Here is a 23,937-nt window from a genome sequence, read left to right on the forward strand (position 1 = left end):
ACACATGCACACACAAAATGTAGTAAGGATTTAGAGAGTCTTAATATAACAAAAGTAAAAGGGGAATAAACTCTGCATGTGAGTGGGAGTTCTCCCCTCATCTTCAAAGCTCACTATGAAGGTGATAAATATCTTAAAGGCAGTGGTTTAAATTGTAATACTTGTATACATGAACTTTCCTTCCATGTGTTTTCACTTTAGCCTAGGTTGGTGGGCTGCAGACCTCAGTGTATACAATACTCGAGGTTTTGTGTAAAAACCATGTTACTTTTGTTTTTAAATAGTTTAAATAGGCAATATAACTGATTTTTTACATGATATTGTAGCTGGTAATTTTCAGACTTTGTTTTATATGTTCAATTAAAGCTTAATGTTCAGAATAAGAGCCAACACTCTTTGTGTCTTCAAATGTGTACAATAGAAATTTGTGTTTTTCTAAATTGATATCTTTATTATCTAGTGATAGTTTTCTGAAGTTCAGTTTGTGAAGCTCTTTTTATAGGCTTCTGATTTTGATAACATAATAGTCTTTTATAGTGTCAATGCTTACTAGGATAGAGTCAAAAATTTTTAAAGGAGTTTACATTTTGTTATTGTCGTTCTTGTTTTGGTTTGGTTTGGTTTGAGGGGTACTGTAAAATCTGTCAAAATCCCATTGCATATTCGATCTGAGATGATGTTTTAAGGTACAAGTTATATACTGTGTCTTCAAGTCACTTATACGTACTTAAGAAGACATCAGACATCCAGAACAGAGCCAGCTTTACTAGCGTGGAGGTGCTGCAGAGCGCCTCAAAGGATCAGTGTACATCAGCCACAGGAATAGAGTTGTGCAGAGTTTCAGAATGGCATGTTTTTCATGTTAGACCGTTAAATAAAATAGTATTCTTAGCTCTTGGGAATATCTGTTTGCTACTTTACTTTCTCAAAACTCAATAGTCTTTGAAATCAAATAGCATCTATTTGAGAGCTAACTAAAATGTTGTTTAAAAATGTTCCTCCGTAAGGCTTCTTTCTGTAAACAACCAAAGAAACTTGTTTATTGTATTTATGGAAGAAAGTTTTGTATGTTTATTTAGCCAGAAGTTGTTCATTTTTTGCAGGGGAGGTTGTCCTTTGAGACAGTCTTGTTACTTAGCCTTCTGAGTTCAAGAATGTTTTGTCTCAACCTTCTGAGTTCTAGAAGTATAGGCCCTCAATAGGGTGTTTAACATGTGTGCAGTATGTTGCTTACCTGTAGGAGGTTAGTAGCAGCATGTAATTGGCAAGAAAATGTTAGAGACCGGATCACTAATGGAATCAAAGATTAACACCTGATAGCAAGGGGAGTTGTTTAAACAGGAGGTGGATCTTAAAGCGGCAGTTTGGGCCCTGTAGTAAGGAGATCAGCCAACGTCTGCAGAGTCTCAAGAGTTGCATTTAGTTCATACTCAGGGTGATACTTCTGAGTCTTTCAAGAAGTGTTAGATAGTTTACATTCGGTTCTTTAAAAGTACAAAAATACACAATTTTCATAAACACCCTTGATGCTTTAAAGTAATCATTGGCTTTATTGTGTATATGTTATGTGTGAAAAAATTATAACTCAACGTATTAAAGTGATCAAGACAAGCTTATAGCTGAAGAGCAATAGAATTGGGGTTTTTATTTTTATTTATTTATTTTTAAATATTTATTTGTTGTTATGTATACAGTGCTCCACCTGCATGTATACCTGTGTGCCAAAAGAGGGCATCAGATCACATTACAGATGGTTGTGAGCCACCATGTGGTTGCTGGGAATTGAACTCAGGACCTCTAAAAGAGCAACCAGTGCTCTTAACAACTGAGCCATCTCTCCAGCCCAGAATTGGAGTTTTAAAATTTAGACATAAATAACTAAAGTGGTGTGTTTCTTACTAACAAATGATTCATTCATTCAGATTCCTTTGTGCTTCACAACCACCCTCAGACCTTAGGCTGCCTGTTAGTCTACCCATTTGAAACCTGGTAAAGAGAAGCCGCTCAAATCTGATAGCCATTAGGTACAATAAATTCTACTGTTGATGCTAAAACTCTTTTCATGCTCAGGAAATATACAAATGAGAAACACTTGTCATTCTGAAAGTATCAGTTTGACATAGTAACTATATGTTTAACTATCTCCTTTAATTTCACTCACATTGTAGGCTCTACTGCCAAATGTTGCCCCAGCTTCTTACAAAGCTAGGTACACTGTGAACTTTATGGAGTTTTGACATTACTCATTGAAGGACTACAGAAGGCTGCTCCTCTGGAGCACACATTTTGTGCCAGGACTGTCCTAGCACTTGGCAGCAGCCTTGCTCTGCGGAGAGTATGTGGTTACCCTGCAGAGATTGAGACTTTAACCAACATCACCCAATACTTTGTAGTAAGACTGATCTCAAAAGCTAGCAGGCTAGTTCTGGAACTCAGATACCTTGATAACATGTGTCACCTTCCAAAATACCTTTAGAAACATGAGCTTTTAATCCTTGTAGTGTGTATACTATGACTCCCCTGGCCTGGGGGAAAGGGGGTTGCTGGAGGTGGTATTGTTGTGTTGGTTTTGGTGCTGGGTACTGAATCCCCAGGGTCTTACCTTTGCTAGGTAAGGGTTCTGTGAAGGAGCTAAATCTCCAAATTATCATCTTTTACTTATTTATTTTTAATACTGAAAGTAAGGATTGACTCTACAAAAGACTGAAGGAAAATACAATATAAGATTGTTACGATGATTTATTTTGATGGTTAGTGGAATTAAGCGTAAAGCTTGTAATTTTGTATTTGTCCACAAGATGGTGAAATTCTCATTAGTTTTTAATTTCTTGTAACCCATATAAATCATTAATTTATAATCTTCATTTTGCACTATTAATGTTTTTTTACAGCCCATCTGCTGGCAAAGCCAAGATTAGAACAGCACACAAGAGGATTATGATTTTGAACCATCCAGACAAAGGTAGGTGATAGCTCCATGGCCGTGTGGTGTTTGGATGGGCTGTGGGTTCCTGTCGGTTTAGTCAAGCTCACATGAGTAGTTCACAGCTGAAGGGGGAGTCATGCGTCATGTGTGGTGAGGTTTTCTCATAAACAAGTGGGCTTGTGGTTCAGAGCTGACAGACTCAAAGGAAACAGTGGACTTGAACTGTTAGCATTCAAGGACTTGGTCACTGGCTTTAAGGATGAGTGTCTCAGCTCAGATTGTTCCCAAATTTTGATCAAGGGGGGAGGGGAGGGAACACATGAGCTGTGGGGCTGTGGGGATGGGACAGACTGATTTGTGCATCATTTATTACATCTACTAAATCTTAAAGATAAAAGTATAAGATTTAGGGATTTCACCTAAATCTCTGTAATTTGTCATAGATGGTTGTGAATTTAAAATTTTGTTTAAGAAGGCTGTGAGGTCGAACTATTTATTTCTCACTGGCCAGATTTTTAATGTAAATTTATCTTACAGAAAGACAATTATTATAACTTTAACTACACTACAGCTGCTTGATAGAGAAAGCCCCATATGTTCATTACTGTTGCTGCTTTAAAATAACAGATGGTAGAAAGTTGCACTGTACTTCAGAAGTCAAAGGAGGGCAGGAAAGTGAAGGCTTTCTTAGGTTCTTATTTGTACACTTTCCGTTTTGTAATTATTTTGGAAAAAAATTAAAAACAAATTTTGGATTCTTATTCATTTTGACACCAAAATAAGGCGTTCTTTTTCAGCTTTCTCAACTTAATTACTTACTATAAAAAGTCTTTTCTCTGAACATTATCATTGTTGGTTTTTGTACTCACTGTTCTTTAGTGTGAATAAACAAGAGAGTAAACTTTGAAAAGAGGTTTTGCTTAAAATTTTTAAACAGCTTCAGCAGTTACTGAAAGATCCACTCAACTAATTTGCTCTTTATTGTGTGTTTTCAGAGTAATTGACAGAGCAAGAAATGTGCTTAAGTGCCTCCTTGGAGTCCTATGTCTCTTAAATGTCCTCTGCCCCTCTTCGGTCAAGTGTGCTCTTGGCTGTGATTGGTTGCAATAGTCTTAAGCACTCCTGTCTGCCAGGCTTGTTTCTACCATGAAGGAAGAAAGTTCTAAAATGTATCCAAGATAGTGTGTTATTTTACATAAAAATTAAAATGTTTACATGTGTTGGGGCCCAGTAGCACTGGAAATAATGGCTCAATTTCTTCTTAGCTAGTATATTTATCAGATATGGGACTGTTGCTGCCATAGCCTTCCTGTCTGGATTTGTGTGAGCAACCAAATGAGAAGGGATGAGCGTGCAGACAGGAAGCCAGTGTCGTCTGCAAGGGTGAGCGTGCAGACAGGAAGCCAGTGTTGTCTGCTAACATTGTAGCCTTAACATTTCCTCATGTCTCCACACTTTAGTTTTATTGTGTATAAAACAAAGGGGTTATCTCAAAGTCCTTTCTGTTTATTGAACTTACCTATTCAATTAAGGAAGGAACTCTACTCCGTGTTTCTCTTCAGATTACACATTTAAGAGAGATCTCTCTGTCTTTACACATTTTTCATCCTTTAAGAATATATTGACAGTGTGGGTTATTTTCCCTCACAGAGTTGCTCGTCTGTCCTAAGTCCATGGACTTCCTAAGTTCTATCCATGAGCCAACTGTGATGGTCAGTGACAATTGTCAACTTGACAGAATGTAGAATCTCATAGGGGACAGAACTGTGGACATGAGACCCACCCTCTGTGGGTGACACCATTCTCTGAGCAAGGAATTCTGGGCTGTATAAGATAAGGAACCTGGTTGAACATTGTCCTCCGGCACTCATTGGTGACTTTTGCCATGATGGGCCTTGAACCGTGTGCTAAACCCTTTTCTCCCCTGAGCTGCTTTTGTCTGAGTATTTTATCACAGGACCAGGAAAATACAGGAAGTGACATTTGGGGAGAGGCAAGTACAATGAACTAAGAGAACTTACCTATTGTGGGTGATGAGGTTGGAATGCTGGCTCATAAATGTGACACGTATCTTTAGAGGAGTTACAGAGTTTTAAACAAGACTGCTTCATTACCTCAGGGATCTTGGGAAGCACGGCAGGGAGCAGTTCAGTTCTGCCCTCAACCTTTCTGTTTCCCCACCATAGCTGTGCTGCTGGGGTTAGTGCTAGGTGTTGTAAGCCCTCTCCCGGCGCTGAGACCCAGGACTGCTCCCCAGCTCTGCCCAAAGTAACTTTTCTGTTTGTTTGTTAGCAGCTGGTGGGATAAACTTGAAGCAGCACATGTGCAACCAGCTGTTACTTTTAACACACATACTTCCTTATCAGGTTGTGCAAAGAAAATGACTCCAGAAAATAAATGTGAGAAATGGCTGAAAATAATGTTTTGTAACTAGTTTGAAATGAGCATCTAGATGTGTTTCATTCAGTATAAAGTAAATTTTACCTCTTCAATTTAATGGACTAGAAGATTAATGGAATAAAAAAATATCTCAGGTATTTGATCTGAGGATTTAAGGCTAATGTCTTAGTTTATCAGCTTGTCTTAATTGCTGAAGAAGGGAGTTGTTATAAAGTCAGGCAGTTTGATGAGCATCCAGGAGGGAAGACAGACAGGCAGGTAAATTTGAAAGCTGTAGGCTACCAGCTTTCCTTCCTCTTCCAATTTGAAGATAGGATATCCTGGAGCCCAGCTGCTCTCTGGCTTCAAGCTCATCATGTAGCTGAGGGTGATCTTGAACTTTGATCCCCCTGTTCCTCATGGTCACTGAGGTGCTAGGGATCCAAACCAGGGCCCTTGTATGCTAGAACATACTTTACCATCTCCAGGCTGACTGCAGGGATTCCTTACAGACTGTCTAAATTGTGTTTCATAACATTTTCCTGTGTGTAAGAAATCAAAAGAATGTATTATGTGTATAAAATATCACACACACACACACACACACACACACACACACACACACTTGGCTCTCTTGTTGTGCTATCCAAATATACAGTGGCTTTGTGTCATATAATAAGGTAGCATTGATCATGCAATCACCAGTTTTGAGCATTCAAGAGTCCAGGGGACACTAATGGAATTGATGATGTCTCTTGAATTCGGACCTTTTCCTATTGGGGAGAAAATGGCCTGTTAACTTGGTTTAAAGACTTGGAATAGAGGTTTTCTTAATCTCAGTTGCAGGTGGGCAGCTCCAGCTTCTGCACAGCTCTTCTTCACAATGAATCAAGTGTGTCTGCCTCCACTGGTGGGAGTCCCGGTCCTGCCCCAGCTATATCTCCTTCAGTAAAGACTTAGTGTTCTTGCACTTTTACATGTGTGGAATCAAAATTAACGTGTTGGGGTTAAAATAAAGTTATGTTTCTATGATTCTGAGTGAATTTTTCTTTAATTAAATGCCATGTTGACATGGATATATTTATCCCAGATAAAATTACAACCTACTACAATATTTTACATTTAAGCAAGTGTTATAATTATTTAGAAGGAGAAATGTTTGATCACTAGAGTCATATGGATTCTCTAAGAAAAACCAATGCCTACCTAGTTTGATTCTTATTATATTTTGTTTTTGTTTTGTGACAAGGTCCTACTGTGTAGCCTTGGCTGGCCTGGAATTTGCTATATATATATATAGACCAGGGTATCCTCTACCTCTTGGGTACTGGGATTAAAGGCATGTGTGACTGCGCCCAGCTAATTTTCTTTTATAATCTATAAATTAGACTACCCCAAACACACACACACACACACACACACGATTCCTCTTTTTTTGTCTTCATTTTAATTATTTAGTTTTAAGACCTTGGAGCTTTTTTTATGAACAGATAATTTTATAATACATTTTTTAAAGTAATGAGAGATTTAAAACAACATGTTTTATGGGCTAGAAAGATGGCTCAGTGGGCAAATTGCTTACTATGCAGCATGAGGACCTAAGCTCAGATCCTTAGCACCTATGAGGAAGCCAGGCGTACATGTCCGTGCTCTTGTCTGGGGAGGCAAAGACATGCGATCCCTTGCACTCACTGGCCTAGGCAATGGATGAACTCTAGATTCACTGAGATAAATCCTTTGTCTGAAAAAATAAAGTAGGCTATTTATGTTGACCAATCTTGCCATCTTGTGATAAAGTCTACTTGTTCATAATGTATTGTCTTACTATGCAGGATTGCAGTGTTGGCTGTGGTCTGCTGTGGTCTTAGTTACTTTCATGGAGTGTAAACTTCCATGTATGTTCCTGAAGGGGGCTATATTTCTTCTTTTTCCCTATAAAGTATTCCATTAAAAGTTTCTTCAGTGCTGGCTCAGTTGTTATTAATTGGCTTAATTTATGTTTGTCTTAAAATATCCTTATTTCTACATCAGTTTAGAAAGATACTTTTATAGCATTCTTGGCCCCCAGTTGTTCAAACTCTTAGGAGTTTGAAATGTTTCATTTCAAGCTCTTCTGGCTTTTGTTATTGTTGTCGCTAATGTAAAGTCTGAGGTGATTCTGATATTTCTGCCTTTGCATTTAATTAATGTCTTTCTCGAGATACTTTTAAGTTTTTTTTCTTTGTGTTTTTGACATCCTGACTATGATGGAGAATTTTCTTTGTCATTTCTGTGTGGAGGTACTGTAGGCCTCTTGTGCTTCCATGTCTACATTTCTCTAAGTTTGGAGCGTTCTCTGCTATAATTTTATTAAATAGTCAGTCTACTCTATTTGATTTTACCTCTATTCCTTCTATACCATGAATTCTCAAGCTCAACATCTTGAATATGTCACAGATGATTTGAAAATATCATTCATACTCCTTCACCTTCCTTTTACATGTATTGGCATTATTGTCTTGACTCAGTCCTCTATCACCGAACTGTGTTCTTCAGAATAGTTTTGTTTATTACTGATGGTGTCTGTTGTGGTCTTTCCTTGACTGATCATTGAATGAAAAAAATGAAGACGTGACTGCCCCTAGGTATGAGTGAGTAGGTTTATTGTAGATATGACAGAGAACATGACCAGAGGCACCTGGAAGAGTCCAGACTAAACTGGGCCTGTAGAATAGACTAGGCCATGAGAAGAGAAAGGGGGGAAGGCAAGAGAGTTAAAAAAGAGAGAAGAGAGAGGGAAGGAGAAGGGGCCAGGGGCAAAGAGGCCAGGAGTGAGCCAGAAGACCAAGAAACCAAAAGGACCTGTAGCCAAAATGGCTGAGGTATATAGGAATCAGAGAAGCTGGGGGAAGGGAAGGGAAGGTCAGGGGCAGGAGAGGGTAGGGGACTGAGAAGTGCTCAGAGGAGCCAGGCCTCTATAACAGATGTTGGCCATGCTCACGAGAGACTGGTGCCAGAGTCCACTTTGATACATTAAATAGGCACCTAAGTTACCCATTTGTCCTGGGTTTCTTTGAGACCTAACAACTGTCTCATTCATTTCAAATATTTCTGTTTGGCTCCTTTTCAGTGTTTCAGTCTCTGCTAAATTTTTCCTTTTTATTTTGGACTTGCACTTAACTTACTGTTTCATTCACTTTGCAATCTGGCTTGTCAAAGTCTTGATAAATTTCCTTAATTTCTTCATCTGTTTGTTCTTCTAAATGATCAATAATTTTTTTAAGTAAGATTCTGGATTTTTCTCTCCTCAGGCATTTCCATGATCTCTTTAGTTTTGAGTTTCTTTATAGGGGATTGGACAGTTGGGAATGGCATAGGCATGGCTGTGTCAGGGGATTGGACAGTTGGCCATGGCATAGGCATGGCTGTGTCATGCACCTTGTGTTTACTTGTGTCTCTGCTTCTGTTAGTGTGGGTTTATTTTTCATTTTGATTTGTCCTTCTGAGAGGACCTTGGGAGAAAAAAAATAATGTCCTTCAGAACTTGAAAGAAAACTAGGTGAAGGGATATGCTATTTCAGCACTGTTTCTTCTGTAGGAAACATGCCATTTTGTTTGTGGTTGGTAGCAAACCTTAGTTTCTTTTCTCTTCACAATTTATGCATTAAATTATTTTAAAATGTATATTAATAGAAGTAGTATAATTCTTACATAATGTTTGTTTTCATAATTTTTTTCACAATCATAGTGTAAAAAATGTACTTGCTCTACTTTTTTTCTTAATCTTTACTCTGGCTCAGTAAAAAATACATACATCCCCATGTGAGTCGCTTATAATATGTAGCTTTGTTTAAGTATGTAAAGAAGCTAGGACTTGACATGCTCAGGTGGTTGGGAAGGAAGAATGAGTGTTTCCCAGATGCCTGAGAGACTGTCAACTCTGAACCAGAGTTCAGCAGTGGCGGTTTCTTAACAGCGAGTGCATTTGGAATCTAAAACCACACTGATGACTTTCCACAGTTCATTATAGAAAATGTACTGGTCTAAAATGAACTTTGAATGGATTTTTATACCCAAATATGATTTTGTAAGTAACGTCATTTGCTGGTTATTTGAAAAGTTCTGCTTCACTGAGGGTTCCAGATGAGCAAGTGTTGGTGTGTTTCACTGTGGAGTGTTTCTCAAGGTCTAGGCTGGGATTAGCAGCAAACTTTTGGGTTCACCTTAGAACTTCAGAATCAGAAACAAGACAGGGCCAGCAGTCTGATTTGCCAAGGCCTCTAGAGAATCTGATGCCTGAGAAGCGCTCCAGAGTTCCCAGCCCAGGTCCAAAGTGCTCATTAGAACTGGTTCTGACCTCTGTGCCTATTTGTCCCTCTGGTCATCTGAAAAATGCAAAAACTGAAGCTCCTGGCTTTCCTGTTTCTGCCGTGTTCAAGGCTGAAAGTTGATCATGCATGGAGAGAAGCTTAAGTCATGAGATTGCTGTTTCCACACTGCTCCCTGCCCCCACACTGGATCCTAGACCCTGAGTATTATACTGCAGTTGGGTTTTGTCTTCTTATGGCATGGGATAGTGAACAGTCCTGCCCTTGAGCAGCGTTCCCTGGCCATTTGCCTACATTTTAGCCTCTTTGCCATACTAAGGACAAGCAAATATCCTGAGAGAGGGGCAGTACGTGTCAAAAGTTATAATCTCTTCAGCTTCCTCATGTCTCTCCCAGAACCTTTGGACACTTACAGCCTTGTGTCCTTAATACCTTCTTTATCATACTAAAAAACAGAAAGGACCTTGTTTGATTTTTATTGGGGGGGGGTGTCATTTTTGTCTAATTTTGTCTGATTGTTTTTTCAATGTAAACAATGGTCTCTAACAAGCTGTTCTATCTTTACTGGAGGCAGAAGTTAAAGAGTTCACTTTCAAAGCATCTGTCATGCAGGTAAATTGAGTGGTGGGCTGTTTGGAAGGCTGGTTTCAAATTCTACATGGAAATACTAATTGTGATCTACTTCAGGACAGAGAAACAGATGAATTTGAGATAGTTATTTTCAGTTGGTGCTAGAAATATACTATTTCTGGTTAAGCTCTAAATTAAAGAGTTCAATTGATACTGGAGCAATTTACTGAAAGAAAGAGGACTTAGCGAGGGCAGGTAGATTTTAGACAGGATTGGAGAGAAAGAATATTGTCTTAGTGTTGGATGAAGTATTCAGGAGACAATCCAGGTGGAAGAGGAGAGCAGAGAGATGAACAAATTAAGAGTCCAGAAGAGTGTATGCCTCTTAGTGTTAAGTCACAGAGGTCAGGGCTGCAGTCCTAAACCTCTAGCAACCCTGGATCGAAGGCAAAAGATAATGGATTCTGCCTTAAACTTGCCCAGGCTGGGTGCCATATTGAGACTTTGTCTCCTTTTTGGTTTGGTTTGAGGTCTTGATTTCTAGGGGTTTTTGTTTGTTTGTTTGTTTGTTTTTTAGTGGGTTTGGGATATGGCTCAGTGGCAGAGCACTGTGTAGTATGCACAAAACCCCTAGATTCAATCCCCAGCACTACACAAATGTTACCAACTTAGAAGCCATAGAAAGAACTCAAATATTTATTTATAAATTTATAAATAAGAAAAGGAAAAATCAGCAAAAGAGATGGAAGGAGAAAATAGTATAATTGAAGCTGAGACAGGAAAGCCAACTGAACTGAGTGCCACTGTGAGGACCATTAAGCTGAAAGACCCTGTCTTGGGCAGTGGTGGTGCACACATTAATCCAGGTAGGGGCAGGGGCAGGGGCAGGGGCAGAGGCAGAGAGGCAGGAGAATCTCAGAGTTTGAAGACTGCCTGGTGAGTTCCTGGACAGCCAGGGCTACTCTAAGAAACCCTGTCTTGACAAACAAACAAAACAAAACAAAACAAAAAAAAGAGGCAGACGAGAATCTGTGACCTTAAAGACAGTTTCAGTTGGCACTGATTTAGAAGTGAAAACACTGTTTGTTTGTTTTGTTTGTTTGAGACAAGGTTTCTCTGTGTAGCCTCGGCTGTCCTGGACTCAACTTTGTAGACCAGTCTGGCCTTCAACTCACAGATATCCTCCTGCCTCTGCCTCCCAAGTGCTGAGATTACAGGCATGCCCCACTCTTTTTTGATTTGTGAGGAAAAGGGGAAAATGGAGTGAGCTGCGTAAGAGGATAGTGGCCTTTCAGAAAAGAATGTGGGGAAACGCTTGTAATTTGAGCATGCTGGTGTGTCAGTGAAATGACCAGCGAGATACTAATGAGTCAGAAGAGATTACACTTAAGTCAACATAAATGTGCTTTTAGGCTTCTGAATCAACTGTATAAATATAGGACAGAAATGTGGCAGTGTTTGATGTGAAAAAGAGCCATGGGCATATAATTCTCAAAGCCTACAAGGCTCCTAGTAAAAAAACTACAAGAAAGTTGATACAGTCTTGACCTATACGGAGGACATGCAGTGTCTTTGTTAAACACTAGCTATTACATGGTCTTCTGTTCTTCACTCAGCTAACATCTGTTTACCCAGCACTGCTGAGTCTGCGTGATTGTTTTAAATACACCTTGTTGAGATAAGGTATTCATATTTATTGAGTTAAAATGTGGAAGTTTCAGTAGTGTGTGATAGAGGAATAGACATTTACAACCCTCAGCACAGTAAACTGTAGAACATTTTAATCACCTCAGATAGAAACCCTTTTCCTGCTTAGGCTTTGTTGTTTTTTTCACCTTGATACAAGCTAGAGTCCCGTGAGACTCAATTCAGAAAATACCTCCATCTTATCGCCAGTAGGCAAGTCTGCAGGACATTTTCTTGATTAGTGGATGATGTGGGAGGACACAGATCCCTGTGGGCGGGGCCACCCGGTAAGAGGTGGTTCTGGCTGCTATGAGAAAGCAAGCTGAGCAAGCCAGTAAGCAGTGGTCCTCTGTGGTCTCTGACTCCCCTCTTGTCTCCTGCTTTGCTTGGACTGTGAATGTGACATGTAAAGTAAATAAACCCTTTCCTCCCCAGGTTGCTTTTGGCCGTGGTGTTTGCAGTAGAGAGCAGACTCGACACACCCACACTTCCCTCCCCAACTCTTCAGTTGTATTCCATTGATCATGTCCTTGTGCCAATACAACAAAGTCTTGATTATAATTGCTTTGAAAGAAGTTGTCACATCGTGCAGTGTTAGCCCTACGTGCTCTTCTGTTGCAGGAGTGTGTGCGCTGTTCTGGCCACCTTTCATTCAATTCGGTGTTAGTTTTACTATCAGCTTTTCAGTTTCTACAAAGGAGTCTTGATGGGAATTATCTTAATTTGTAAAGCAATTTGGGGAGTTTCTCTGTTATAACAGTGTTAAGTGATCTGATCGTGTGTATGGGATGTTTTCTCGAGTATTTAAATATTCTGTAATTGCATCCATGTTTTGTAGTTTCCTATTCTTTTTGATGCTTTTGTGAATGGGGGGGTTATTGTCTTGGTTTTGTTTTGGGGTTATTCCGTGCAAATGTATAGGAATGCAATGATTTGTGTTTGTTGGTCATATGTTCTGCAACATTGAAATAATTAATTCTAATGATTTTGAGTGTTCTTCAGGGTGGGTTATTTGTATATAAGATTATATCCATTAATAGAGATTTTAACTTCTTGCTTTCTTGTCTGAGTGCTTTTTGTTTCTTTTTCATATGGAACGCCTTGGTTTGAAACCCAAGTAAATTAAATACAAGTGATAAAAATGGGCATTCTTGTTTTCATATCTGATCTTAGAGGAAAATCCTAGTCTTTCACCATTGGGTATAGTATCAGCTCTAGCATTCTGTGGATGGCCCTTATCAGATTGGGAAGCCATGTGACAAAACTATGGGCTCTTTTAGCTGTCTCTACTTTGCTGGTTGTTCTTATCGTGGGAATTGCATTGCACAGTTTTCACCTGCCTCAGGCTCTGGGGAGGGGCTTCTATGGAACTGGAGTTGACGTAAGAACAGAAGGCTAGATAGAGCCTCATTGCATCCATCCCTTCCCTCAAGCCGTGTCGCTTCATACGTGTGCTCACAGTGACGTGAATAACACAGAGACCCAAGATACCGTTATTTCCCAAGGAGTTTGCTACCTACTGTTAGCCAGGCTCAAGCTTTACAAGGTTGATCACAAGGAAATGATAAGAGAGAAGAGCAGGGGTAGGAGTATGGGCTTGAAAAAAAATAAGAAAAAGGCAACCAGTGTTATTATGGCAGGGTATTAGTAAGCAGGAAGTCTTATAAGTGAGTGTGAGATGGTGACTTAAGGAGTGCGGGCTCAGGCAGCACAGATTACCTCTATGGCATCTGTTAGCTGGGTAGGTTCTTGTGAATTCCCTCTCTTTAACCTAATGAAAATAAGAAGTAAATCAGTGCACTTGTAGTCTGGGAGCTCAGTGAGACTGTGCATTGGAGTGGTGCTCCCCAGCCCGCGGCTTCAGTCTAAGCTTGTTCAACACTCATCGTTTGAAGTGTCATCAGACCACACAGTGTTGACATAAATTTTAAAACTTGAAGTACACATCCATGAAAGTGTACACATCAGTAAATTATTACAGAGTGGACCCACCAATTTAGTCAATACCTGGATTAAAAAATGGCCTCAAACTCCTTCTGTACCAAGCATGACCTTGATCCTCCTGCCTCCACCTGTCAGTGTTGGGATCACAGGTGTACACCACTGTGCCCTCCCAGCTTGCCTTTTTTTTTTTTTAAAGTAACATTTGGGAACAACATATGTGAATGTTCCAAGTAAGAGTCCTTTGCATTGCAAATATCATTTCTCTGACCCTTGTTTTCTGTACTGTTTTTTATCATTAAAAATAAAGATATAACATAATAAGGTAGCAGATGCCAGATAGTATGTTGTAGAAGAGTTTATTAAATGAGCATGGGGAGAGAAAGAAAGGGGGGTGGCATACCCCAGACAGACAGAGAGACAGAGAGAGAGAGACAGAGAGAGAGAGAGACAGAGAGAGAGAGAGAGAGAGAGAGAGAGAGAGAGAGAGAGAGAGAGAGAGGAAGAATAAGAGAGAAGGAGTAGAGAGAGAGTCCATGAGGAGGGTTTGTCCTTTTATATAGCCCTGGGCAGGGCCACGCCCCCATGGCAGGTAAGCAATGACATCGCAGGTGTGCAGACTGAAGCAGATTCTAACACTGTTAATAGTATTCATTTATGAACAGAAATCTTTAATTTTAAAGTAGCCCAGTTTAACATTTTCATTTACAGTGGGTTACTTTGTTTGAAGAAAAATTTCCTTCTTTCATGGTCATGAAAATCTCAAGGCTACTGTGATAAGTTTAAACATTCTACCTTAGAAACTGCTTTTATGTGCTCCCTGAGCCAGTGGTAAAGCTTAGATTATTTCTGGTCCAAGTACCATACTACCACTTACAGAAAAGGGCATTGTTTCTCACTGGCCTGTAGTGCTAACTTTGTGATAAATCAAATAATCAGGTGTTTCTATATTTTCTCTCCTTTCACTGGTTGGTTTCCTTATGTTGGTTTTATAACTGTGTCGTCTTGTATTGGCTGTATAGGTTCAAGTTACCAAAAAGCTTTATTCTAACAATGGAAGTCTTCCATGTTTTTTCTTACTTAATATCTTTTGGGGGGTTGGCTATTTGGCCATTTTCATTTTAAAATAAATTAAGAATTACCAAATCCTGGCATGGTGGTACCAGCTTGTCATGAATCACTGGACTCCCAAGGTAGGCAGGAGGGTCATTCTTAAGTTCTTCAGGCCAACCTGTTCTAAACCTCAAAAACAACCAAAACCGAAGAACAACTACAAAAACCCTGCCAATTTGTGTTGCTGTTAATTTAAAATTACGGCCCAATAAGTGTTTATTATCAGTCTTATAATTATTACTATGGTATTTTCTAACCCACCATCAGTCAATAAAAGACACAGACACCTGGAATAGCCTTGGTTCACCTGGGCTGGGCAGATATTAATGCCCTAAACTACCTTCCATTATCTCCAGGCCTCCATCCCATGCCATCTGCTTCTAACAATTCCTGTCCCGCTAGCCCCTGTCCATTATCCCAAAATACTTGCTAATACTGTCCATGTCCTCCATCACACAGATGGGCCCGTGTGTCCCTCCACCTAACCCATCGCAGTGATTGCATTTCTTCCTCTGGTGCCTGTCTGTCTCTCCTTCCCCAGATTCTCTCTGTCCTGTCTACATAGTGGCTTTTAACTCAGCCAATAAGGAATAATGTCTTAGGCAAGATTAAACAGCAATAGTTGGGGTACATGACAGTTTGCTCACAAACAGTAAGACTCTTGGGGGGCTGTAACAGTTCGGTATCACCACTGGCTTTGGAACAACCAAGTTTCCACTACTGTATGCTGCTGGCAGCACCTTAAAAAGAGCTGGAGAGATGGCTCAGAGGTTCAGAGCACTGTCAGCTGTCTAAAGGTCCTGAATTCAGTTACCAGCAACCACGTGGTGACTCACAACCATCTATAATGAGATCGGATTGCCTTTCCTGGTGCCTTTCCTTGCACATGCAAGGCTAAACAAATATTTAATAAAAGAGGGGCGGGGGAGAGAGGGCTAATTGTAACATAGTGGAACGCTCTTTTCCGCACCCCAGGTGTGACCTGGAGCCTTGCACACAGACCTTGCCCTGAGCACTCTAGCCTTTCCTGAAGGAATCAGGAAGTGGTACCTGAGACCCCAGGTTCCATCCACTCCCGCCTGGAAGCCAAGAGGTCCTGGACGGCCCATGAGAGGATCATGCACTTCCATGTGCCCCAGGCAGCAGCACTGAGAAACACAGAATTACTTGTTGTTTGGTTGGTTTGGGGTTTTGTTGTTGTTTGGGGTTTTAGTTTTAGTTTAGTTTTGTTTTTGCTGTCTCCATCTCCTCTGGCTCTTACACCCTTTCTGCTTTTCTTCCATAGAGTTCTCTGAGCTCCGAGGGGAGGCATTTGGTGGAGACATCCCATTTGGGCTGAGTGTCCCAAGGTCTCTTACTCTCTGCATAGTGGTCTGGTTGTGGGTCTCTTATCTGCTGCAAGAGGAAGCTTTTCTGATGATGGCTGAGAAAGTCACTAATCTATACAGTAGCACAATATCATTAAGGGTCATTTTATCACTACATTTTTTTCTTCTCTTTTCTTAGACCAGCACTATTTGGTTTTGTTATCTACATCCCTTGGCTATTTAGTGTCAGGTTCTTGGTCACCCAAGCAGCGTTGGGTATGGGTTCCATATCGTGGAGTGGGTGGGGCTTAAGTCATATCAGTCATTGGTGTGCTACCGGTGCTCTAGCGTATATTGCAGGTAGTATACCGTTATAGACGAAGGGTTCCTGCTTGATCTGGTGTTTACATTTCTCTTTTGACAGCGTACAGAATACCTTCCTGTACTAAAGATGCTGGAACACAGGAGTTAAGGCTCAGTGCAGAAAGACACCTCCATGTTCAGTGAGTTGTGCAAGTGATGTCTTCAACAATGGGGCCTTGCTGTCAGTTGTGGAGAGCAACCTACAGTCTTGGCAACAGCCTGGATTGTTTGAGGCTGCTTTAGCCATCAGCTCAATTAGATGTAACCCAGTTCTAGTACTGGAAGCTTCATTGGGTGACAAGAGATGGCTGTTTGGGACTTTGTCTCTCCCTTTAATGAAATTTGACAATTTCATTTAGATCACTTTCATATATGTCTATATTTTAGGAAGTTTCTACTTCTAAAGTTACTTCCATACTATCCCACAAATGCCCTTTAATTTTAGTTGTCCCTCCCATTTACCCACCTTCCCTCCCCTCCCTCTTGCCCCTCCCATCCACCATCCATAGCTATCTATTCTATTTCCCTTTCCTAATGAGATCTATATCTTGACTCTAGGCTAGTGGTTCTCAACCTACAGCAGTCCTTTATACAGTTCCTCAGGGTTCTTTTTACTGGTTGTGATAGGACACATTTTTTTCCTGCTATTTATTTTTATCTAAAAATTTCAATAAAATTTTCACTGAGAGAGAGGAGTGTGGGCCTGTGTGCAATCAGTTCTGTACCATCTGAGTCCCAAGGACAGAGCCCAGGCTCTTAGCTTAATTAAGTGTCTTTGCCTGCCGACCTGTCTTATGCCCCACCCCCCTTATTTTTCTCCTTGTTGTTTGAAAAGAAACTAATCTTTGCATTTGTTGACTTGCTCTTGAATGCTAATTACATTTGTGATCTCTTTGTGAATTATTTCTAGACATTGAGATCCTCTAGGTGTGTTGTCGGTTTCTGTTGTGTAAACTTGTGTGTCACTACTCTACATGACTTGTATTTTTTCCTTTAATCTCTGGTGACTTTTAAAGAAATGTTTTATTTTCTTAATTATGTGTAGGCGTTTGAGTCTACATGGGGCCACAGGGCCTGCAGAGTGGCCAGAGGCATTAAACCTCGGAGCCAGAGCTAACAGACAGCTAGCTGATGTAGGCTGGTAGAACTGAGCTCGGGGTCCTCTGGAAGAGCAGCATGTGTTGTTCTCCTATGAGCCCTCTCTTAGCCCTAGTCACTTTTGTAAAATACAACACGTGAATTTACTAGAAAATTGAAGTATACAGAAATGACCTGTAATATTTTCATAACACTCTTGGTTTCTAAACTTGGCTGGTCACTGTCATCAGAACACACTTGCTGCTGATTTTGAGAGTTTTTAGTTTACTGAGACTTGGTGAATTTCAGAGTGTCCTAAGTTTGCAGCTTAAAAGTTGTATCTGCTTTTGTAGGGTGGAATGGTTTATGTACTTCAGTACAATTACATTTGCACATCCTGTTATTTATTTATTTTGATGTCCTAATTCTTTCTCTACTTGTTCAGGGAATTATTGAGAAAAATGTCTTAAACCTCAGAATGACTGTGTGTTTTTCCTTTTGGTTCTGTCAGTGTTTTCTCTATATGTTCTGATCCTAAGATGTTAGGCATGTACATAATCCAGATCTTGTTGTTTTATCTCATACCATGAAATCTCTATTACTACATTTTGTCTTAAAGTAGTTTTCCTATGATAATTATCACAGCAATGCTTACTTTATTTTTATTGATGTAAATCATTATATTATTTGAAAACATAGTCTCCTTTAGCCAACATCCACTGGGCTGATGTTTTTAATAAATAAACCCTATCAGATGTCTGTATCAAATAGGAATGTACTTCACGGTGCTGTATCCCGTCTCAGTGTGCAATTCGGTGAGTTTGGGCAAAGGTTCCCACCTAGGTATCGCTTGACCTAGTGAGCCCACTCTGAAGGGCCAGCCTTGGCGGTTCCTTCCATTACCAGCCCTCTCAGCTTGGGCATTGTAGGTGAAGTGTGCTTTTTGTAGCGTTTGATGAGTGTGGAGTTGTATACCCGGCGTCGATCTGAATAGAAAAGCAAAGCAAAGGGAGAGACTTACCCTGTGCACTTTGCCTATCAGGTGTCTGTAGTGAAGAACTGCCTGACTTAGAAACTTCCAGTCCTTTTATACTGGTGTGTTTGTTCTTTTAGGAGGATTCATGATAGCAATGTTTAGTGCAAGTGCAAACATACACAGATTAAAGGTGTGTGTGTGTGTGTGTGTGTGTGTGTGTGTGTGTGTGTGTGTGTGTGTATTCCTGTTAGTTATCTTGCTATCAGTCAGGATTTGGGGCAAGCAGCAGATACTTTACAGGGACTACACGAGTGCCTCTGGTTGATGGAAGTCAATTGTAGATTTGCTTTAGGGACTCTTCCAGATACTATAAGGTGAACTGGGAGGCATGAGAGCCAAGCTGAACTTTCTACCTGGTACCTAAGTTACAATCCTAGTGCTCCCATACTTCAAAGGAGTGGCAGAGAACTCAGGATTATTCTGAATAAACTATCATTATTTCATCAGGAAATATGGTTAATAATACTTTTACTGTTGTGGCCTCTTTTTTGGTTTGTTTGTTTTCTGTTATGAGCCTATAATAGCTTGTAATTTAAATACCCAGAATGCATATTGATCAATTAAAGGTTATAGCTAATATCACTATTTTAATATTTTTTAGAGCACACAAAATGCCTGGCAACTCTTTGCTGAGTCAAACATTAAAGCAGCTGACAAAGATGAGCCTTGCGTGTTCCAAGGTCATTATTAGAGATAATCATAAAAATCAACTTATTTCACAACCACAAAGGTTATGAACTTTCCTGTAATCCTCATTGTGTATTCAGGGTCACTGTGTGATATATTACTTAAATGTTTATTGTGTTTCCGATCTTGATATGAAAATGTCAGTGGCATCCACAAGGGCAAAAGCTAAATATAGCTTCCTCCAGCTCTGCTGCAGCCCCGTGTGCTCGTTGTTCTGTGTTCACTGCTTGCTTTTTCCTTCATAAAGTGGTGGGGTGTAACAATAGAAGACCCGAGTAAAGACAGGACAGCAATCCCTATACTATCTAGATGCTTGTGGTTTTTTAAAAGTTATTGAGGGTTTACAATGTTTTCAACAGCCATTAGATAGTTTGTACTTAAGAGAAAAACACAAATAAAGGCAGAGACTGGGAGCTGTAGCTCGAGCATTAAGCAATGGCTGTGCTCTGGAATAGAAGGAAGTTAGGGCTATGTACGATGTGCAGCTTTGATGTGACAGTTTGGGGGTATTTTTGTACGTCAAATAAACATTGTTTATGATTATAATGATTCTACATCCTAAATTCACCTCAGTTTACTGTTTGCATTAAAAAGAATTCATTGCAAAGAACTGTAAAAAGGAACTGACTTAATTTTATTTGAGGACATTGTAAATCTAAGACTACATTATAAATGTTGTAAAAGGATTACTTCAGAGAACGGGGAGAATTTCTTCTAGCAAGCATTACAGCATTATTTTTATTATCAGTGTATTTATCTTAGTTATAATACATTCCTTTTTTCTTTTTTTTTTGTGTTCATTTTTTGTCTGGTTTGTTTTCCAAAACATGGTGTCTGTGTGTAGCCTTGGCTGTCCTGGACCTGCTTTGTAGACCAGGCTAGCCTCAAACTCACAGAGGTTCACCTGCCTCTGCCTCCTGAGTTCTGGGATTAAGGCAGGTGCCACAGCATCATTAGCCTTTTAAACATGCATTTATTTTTTGAAGTTATGATAAGACATGAAAAGACTCCCTTAGATGGATTCACTGCCTTCTTAAAGGTAGTGAATATTTGTTGCTTTTTAAATGTAGCTATGAAGAAACTTATTTTGTCTACCTAGTCATACACTCAATTTTAGAAAATATTCTGGCCAAATGTCCATATGGTAACTTTATAACAAGTGAGTGTTTTTCAACTGATTGTAACTCATATTTTTCTCAGAAAATTTGTTTTGATTGTTGGGTTCCTGTAATATTTCACCATATGAGTTTAATTTGTGCTGTTTTGATTTCTGGTAAGCATATAAAAGTTTGTCAGAAAAAAATGTATGAGAAAATACATGAATTATATATAGTTGTTGTTGTTGTTGTTCTTTTTCCTGTGTTGACTTTTTAAAATGTCAGTAACGATCTAAGCCTTTTAGTCATTCACTTCTCTTTGTCCTCCCAGGTGGATCTCCTTACTTAGCATCCAAAATAAATGAAGCAAAAGACTTGCTAGAAGCATCCACCAAACTTAACTGATGCTGACGGGGCTTACCGAAGGACTTAAAAAGTTCTTCAGAAGAATGTGGAACATGGTCCTGTTTCATATTGACCGAGTCTGTTCTGTCATCTAGTGTGCAGCAATAAAAGCCATGCAGCCTTGCTCTCCATTCCCTTTGGAGGGGACTTGATAAGTTCTGTAGCTGGTACCTTTTCACATTATTTCATATGTGACCTTTTCCTTTTAGAGACCGTGGTGATGTTAATCTAAGCCTCTCTCTGCTCCCAACACACACAGAAAGGTCTGACCTTCACGGTGGCACTGGGATTTGTGGGAAGAGCTGAAGTCGCCTTCTCAGTGCTTATGTACTGTCCCTTGCTTTAGAAGAACTTGGGACTCTGCCTTTAAATATTTTGAGACCAAACAGTGATTACTACTTCATGGAGATAAGATCCAAAATGTGTGTACTTTACTAAATGGTGACTTGCAGTGGGTGGGGCTGTGGTCCCAGCACTGAAGGACGAGGACTTGGAGAGGCAGCAGCGTGACCAAGGCTTCACAAAGCCAGCCCTCTGAGGAAAGGCTGGGCGAGCTCGGGAGGCCTAGGAAGTATGTGTTTGATTATGGTCTTCCTACACTGTATACGTATTCAATAATTCATTCTGTGAATATGTATTGACCCAGCTATGACGTATAAGATAATGCAGTGGGTCCTCTGAGAGTCACATATACAAACCCACCATGGATCCTGACCTAGAAGGAGTTTGATAAAGCGAAAAGATGAATCATGTAAGTAATGGGTTCTACCAGGCAAGTGCACATCATGTACTAATGAAGTGCAATAAGAAAGGTGTATTTTAAGACGGGCATGGTGGTGCACACCTTTAATCCCAGCACTTGGGAGGCAGAGGCAGGTGGATCACTATGAGTTTCAGGTCAGCCTGGTCTATAAAGTGAGTCCAGGACAGCCAAGGCTACACAGAGAAACCCTGTCTGGGGGGCGGGTGGCAGGGGGGAAGAAAGATAGATTTTAAATCTCAGTAGTGAAACAAATGCTAGACCCCTGGGCTTAAGAAAAACACAAAACCAAAAAACTACAAAATACCATATAATTGGTGAGTCAGTATTATTTCTCCTGGAACCAGAACTAGCAGAAATTAACATATCAGTTCCTGCGATGAGAGGGCAAGGTTCCTCAAAAGTCAGTGATGGAGAGAGTGGTGTGGAAAACAAGCCTGCAACTGAGTCACCCAGCGCCCAATCACCAGCCTCCTGCGTTCCACTCCCCCGCTAAGCATGTCTCTTGAGGTCAGATTTTCTTTTGAAGTTTCTCTTCCAATTATGTAACCTCGAGCAGTTACTTAGTTTCTCAGTCTATAGCCCTCATCTGCAAAATAGAGAAAATAACCCTGTCTAGGAAGGCGACTGTAGAGAGTAAGGGTGTGTGAGTACTTTAGTCATGTAGCAACTGTTTGAAATACCTTCTCCTACTACCCCCGCTTAATTGAGTGCGTCTTTTAGGAAGCCTTGGATTGAAGCTCAGCATACACTCCAGTAGTTACTTTACCATTGACTAATTTGGGCCTGATGCAGTGAGCGAGTTCATCACTGTCTCCTGCAGCATCAGCTGTGGCTAGAGGAACGACGTCATGGGGCTGCAAGTTGGAACTGATTGTTTCCTGGACTCTTAGCCCTCTTTCTATGGGCTTCTAATAGAGCTGCAAGAGCATGCTCACAACATAGCAGGAGACAGTTGTCCAGGAAACAGGAAGTGGAACCTGCTCCCTTCATCCCAGGTTTGGAATCTATCAAGGCACCATTTCTGCATACTTGGTGATCTAAGAGTTGCAGAGCCTGCCAGATTTACAGGGGAGCCCTTTGTGTCTCCACCAGAGGACTGAGAAAGAGGCAGTTGTCCTTGTTAGCATTCAGCGGACTTTAACCCTCTATTATATCAGCTTTAGGCATTATTTAAAAAAAAAAAAAGTCATGGAGGCAGGAAGATGTGGTGGGACACCCTTTACCTAGGTGGGTTTGACAAGAGGAATGCAAGTTCCGAGGCAGCCTGGGAAATTTAGAAATATTATAAAATGAGGAAATGACACAAAGCATACAAACAACCCAAAACAAGGAAAGAGCTGGAGCTGGGCCTCTGATAAAGCACCTCATTGCATGCACTAGATCCTGCGACAGCTCGGCTGACCACAGATCCTCAGGTATAAGCTCACAAGTGCCATTTGGACTATGAGATCAGCCGTAATTCTCTGAAGAGTGGTGTGGTTTTAAAATTGGATTTTGGCCAACTAGTTACCCTCAACTCCTTACCTGCAGAGCGCTTATTTGAATGGCTACCTGTCTTCAGTAAAGATTGCTTTTCTGTTTCCTGTCATTGTGTACTCTGCTCAATTAAGCTTTGTTGATATTGCAATTTCTGGTTCCTCTAAGAGCTTAAGTCTAAGAATAAGAAAGACCTTTTAAAAACAGAATTCCTTCACAGAGAAAGTGCGCTTCTGATGAGCAGCTACAGGGGAGAGTGTCGGGCCAATTAGATCACAGTTACCTGTGCCAGTCTGCAATGTAAAAGGTGGACCGGAATGTAAAAGATGGACCAGAATGTAAAAGGTGGACCGCAATGTAAAGGAAAAAGGATGTTGACTGTAGCAGGCACTGTTTTGTTTAGTCTTTGGAGCATTGCCCTGTGCTTTGTTTAAACATTTACAAAGTTGTACATGGTACTGGGTTTTTACCAAGACGGTAAGGGTGCAAAATGCATTCACTCTTAAAGTGCAAGTGTTCAAGCTAAATAGAAAAAAATACTTTTAAACACAGGTGACTTTTGCCTCGTACTTTTCTATTAACAAGAAAATCCAAGAGTTGTTACTTATGATTACCCAGCAAGGCCATTAAAGACTGCATATCTGTGTGGGGAGGAATTTTGTTGTCATGGGTAACCTTGAATACAGAAAATAGCTTTTTGTGATTTATCTTCAACACATTTCACAATTAGCTTAAAATAGTTTAATGGCATTCGTGGGAACAGATGACTCAGTCAGATCCTTAATGTCACAAATAAGAGGTTTC

General features: G+C 40.2%; 1 protein-coding gene across 2 annotated transcripts in view; it reads left to right on the forward strand.

The window, feature by feature from the left end:
* The window catches only part of DNAJC15 (DnaJ heat shock protein family (Hsp40) member C15), a 67,112-nt gene extending 43,428 nt beyond the window's left edge, over positions 1-23,684 (forward strand). For both annotated transcript variants that reach the window (XM_084767977.1, XM_084767976.1), the window contains exons 5-6: positions 2,892-2,962; positions 20,821-23,684. In XM_084767977.1, coding sequence (XP_084624103.1) covers positions 2,892-2,962; positions 20,821-20,894 — 145 coding nt within the window. In that variant the 3' untranslated portion in view covers positions 20,895-23,684. The remainder of the gene's footprint in view (positions 1-2,891; positions 2,963-20,820) is intronic.
* Positions 23,685-23,937: the final 253 nt, after the last annotated feature.

This window comes from Acomys minous (assembly GCF_964271855.1).
Source record: "Acomys minous genome assembly, chromosome: 18".
Lineage (NCBI taxonomy): Eukaryota > Metazoa > Chordata > Mammalia > Rodentia > Muridae > Acomys > Acomys minous.